Here is a 3,083-nt window from a genome sequence, read left to right on the forward strand (position 1 = left end):
AATGTAAACATATTCAAACATCAATATGCAATTAGGCTTTTTAGTAAATAAGAAAACAGCAGTCCATTTCAATCTTTGAATCATAGCATTCAATTCACCTTAATTTGTTCCTAGCAGCTATGTTGACTAGTTATGGACTACCGATTCAGATGGAGACAATTGATTTTGGAACCTAAATTCGTAACACCCCTACCCCCTCCCAAAAAAAAAAATGGAATTACGTATATAAAATGCGAGGGCGGGAGATACTGCCACTAGAGACTGGCAATGAAAGGAATAAAAGAAAGATGCCTTGATTAAAAAAGATTATTACATTACCTAACAGCCAAAAACATGGCAACTCTTGTAAGGTATCTCGGCAGTTTATACAACCTTGGGATAGTTCGGATTATGTCTCTTCCGATTTTCTCCCTTTATTAATCTTGAATACCCTGTCTTCCTTTTGTTTCTGCTCTTCTTCAAAATTTTTGCCTGTTTTTCCTGTTAGCACGCTCTGTATCTTTCGTATATTATCTTCTTCATTGAGCTCTGTTTTCAACTCTGTAACCCTTGAGCCTAAACACTTGCTCAAATGGCTACTAGGACCAGATCATCCAAGCCACTGAGGCAACTTGGAGAGCTCCTCCAGGAACAGCAAGAGCCTTTCATCTTAGAGGTTTACCTTTCAGAAAGAGGGTGCTGCCATGGCAATTCAGGCAAGTTTTTGGACAAGTGTGGCAGTCAAAACAAGAGCAAGAAGAAGCGCATTTCACACTTTCCCAAGGTACTTAAGGCTTTGCTATGCAACAAGTTGTTTAAAATTAAAGGCGTAAAAACCAAGAATTCCGATGATGAAGAAACTGAAGACGCAGATAGATTTTCCTCAGCCAGCAGTGCAACAATGTATAATTCATGCTCAGATAGTGATGTAGAATTAGATGAACCACCGATGTTTGCTGATACTTCCATGTCTGACCTAAAACTCTACCATGAAACAGGAAAGAAGGTAAACATAACCTTAATTTTTTTGCTTATTCTTCTCTTTAATCTTCTCCATGGTGCAAGATTCTAATTGAAACTCACAAAGATAAACAGGCTGCTGCAGATACAGAGTTTGAATGGAGATGCATGGAAGAACAAGTATCTACTTCAACAAGCAGCTGCCCACTCGATAATTGTTAGTATATTTAAAGTTGATATAAGCTTTCATAATTACTTTCCCTTCTGATTAGAATTCATTACTAATTCCCCTGAAGTTAAAAAGCAGCAAGACAACAAGTTTCCGGTAAAAGGCTGTTCTGGTCCAAGCTAATAAAGGAGGACTCAATATTGTCAGCTTGGCTCTTGAATTTACTTCTTCATCACAGACAAGAAAAATCGAGTTGTGTAGGATTCAAACAACTTAAAGTGCCTCACTGGTCTACTTCTTCCCGGCCATCGTCCATGTCGAAGAGGGTTTTGCAACAAGCAAAACAGCTTCTCTTTGACTGTGTTAGGGAGTTGGTGGAAAATAACCATGACAAGGAACAGAAAGGGAAAAGTTTTAAAGAATCTGGTGAGGAGATTAGGAAGGTTAGATGTGAGAATATGAAGGGATGGGGAAAACGATGTGGAGATGGATCCAACATTAAGCAATTGTTGGAGCTGGATATAATTAATTCAACCCAGGAATGGAAGAATGGTTGTGAATCCCAGAAGAGGGATGTGGGGATAGTAATTGGAAACGCTATTGTAGAGGAGATTACAAGTGAAGTTGTGATGGACATCATGAATGTCCTATAGCTAAAATGTGATTTGCTTGCTTGCTTGTTTCAAAATTTAATTATTTAGTGCAGTTTCAGTTACTGTTCAAATGTAATTGTCCCTGTCTTTTCTTTTTAGATTTGTTCCATTACAGATATGTACCTAACAAGTTAGAAAAAAGAAAGAAAAGTTGATCCATATCTTTTTCTCAAATTGAAGTTAAGAGTAAGAAATTTATGTGTAAGTGGTTTTACTTTACCTAAAATTCGCCCTAAATTGCTTAAAGCATTGAGATTTAATGGTTGAATCAGTCTCTGATTATAATCACCCTGACCTTACATTTTCTATTGTAATCAACCTTGAATCTTACATTTGCTCAAGTTCATATGAAAGAACTGACATTTTAATCAACCTTTAGCCCTGTTGGAAGCTATACTTCTTGAAGCAGTGATACGATAAAAGAAAAGACAAACAATAAAATTCCAAGGAACAGTACAGGCTGTTGAACTTGCCAAAGTTGACAAACAATTTTCCACTTTTGCTCACATCTCTATATCTCATCTGTCTCTCTCATGAGGAAGCTGAGAAACCCTAACTAAATTGTCGTTCTCAACACTGCAGGATTGTTTACAGGAGAAATTGAACATACCCTTCTTCAAACTTGACACGCTATCCCTTTTAGCCAACTTACCTTTGCTAGTGCTCCTAGTGCACTCCTTGTAAGCTGCCAAAAAGGGATCATCGGACTTCTTAAGTCTTCTAGGAGGAGGAGGAGGAGGAGGTGAAATTTTAATGCCATCAATCGACATCCCAACACTTTGAGGTGGAAATGGAGGTGGCGGTAGCTTAAGCATAAAGTAATGATGTTCCATTCCTTCTTGGCATGTTTCTTTGCGAATCCCTGCTGGCTTGTTTTCCCATGAGAATGGCACGTTCCCTCGAGACTGAGCCTTGTTTTGATTCATTTTCTTTTTTTCTAATTCTATTTGCGGGTAAGAAATGGTTTAATAAAGGCTCTTTATAGCGAAGGGGTTTATTATAACAGGTGATTTGTGATAACACAGCTTTCATGCATTAGTAGCATATAAAACGTGAGAAAAGAAGTTGGGTGTTAGGTTTTTAAACAAAACTTGCAAGGAAAAGGCAGGTGAGTTTGCGGATGATAGAAGACCAAGTCTTGTGAAAACGTTGAAAAGCATACAGTGAACAGTCAGTTCTCTGATGGATTTACATTCCTTGCCGGCTGCGGCCTGCCTTTTTGCGCTATTACGGCTCAGTCTCGAAGACCAATACACAGTACTTTGGAAGTTGAAAGTTATGGGAGAAAAAATTAGTTTTTCACTTGTTGATGCTTTTACGCC

At 38.1% G+C, this 3,083-nt stretch overlaps 1 protein-coding gene across 1 annotated transcript; it reads left to right on the forward strand.

Annotated features, from left to right (window-relative positions):
• Positions 1-234: 234 nt before the first annotated feature.
• Positions 235-1,920, forward strand: LOC108452164 (uncharacterized). The gene is made up of 4 exons (XM_053027873.1): positions 235-350; positions 583-985; positions 1,075-1,156; positions 1,247-1,920. The coding sequence occupies exons 1-4, from the start codon at positions 334-336 to the stop codon at positions 1,759-1,761; spliced, it is 1,017 nt and encodes a 338-aa protein (XP_052883833.1). The 5' UTR covers positions 235-333; the 3' UTR covers positions 1,762-1,920.
• Positions 1,921-3,083: the final 1,163 nt, after the last annotated feature.

The sequence above is a fragment of the Gossypium arboreum genome, chromosome 5, assembly GCF_025698485.1.
Source record: "Gossypium arboreum isolate Shixiya-1 chromosome 5, ASM2569848v2, whole genome shotgun sequence".
NCBI lineage: Eukaryota > Viridiplantae > Streptophyta > Magnoliopsida > Malvales > Malvaceae > Gossypium > Gossypium arboreum.

Bases quoted from the DNA above. Each gene is read 5' to 3' on its own strand.
- LOC108452164 (XM_053027873.1), top strand. The intron at 986-1,074 runs GTAAACATAACC...AAAGATAAACAG, and splicing joins ACCATGAAACAGGAAAGAAG to GCTGCTGCAGATACAGAGTT. The intron at 1,157-1,246 runs GTTAGTATATTT...GTTAAAAAGCAG, and splicing joins CAGCTGCCCACTCGATAATT to CAAGACAACAAGTTTCCGGT.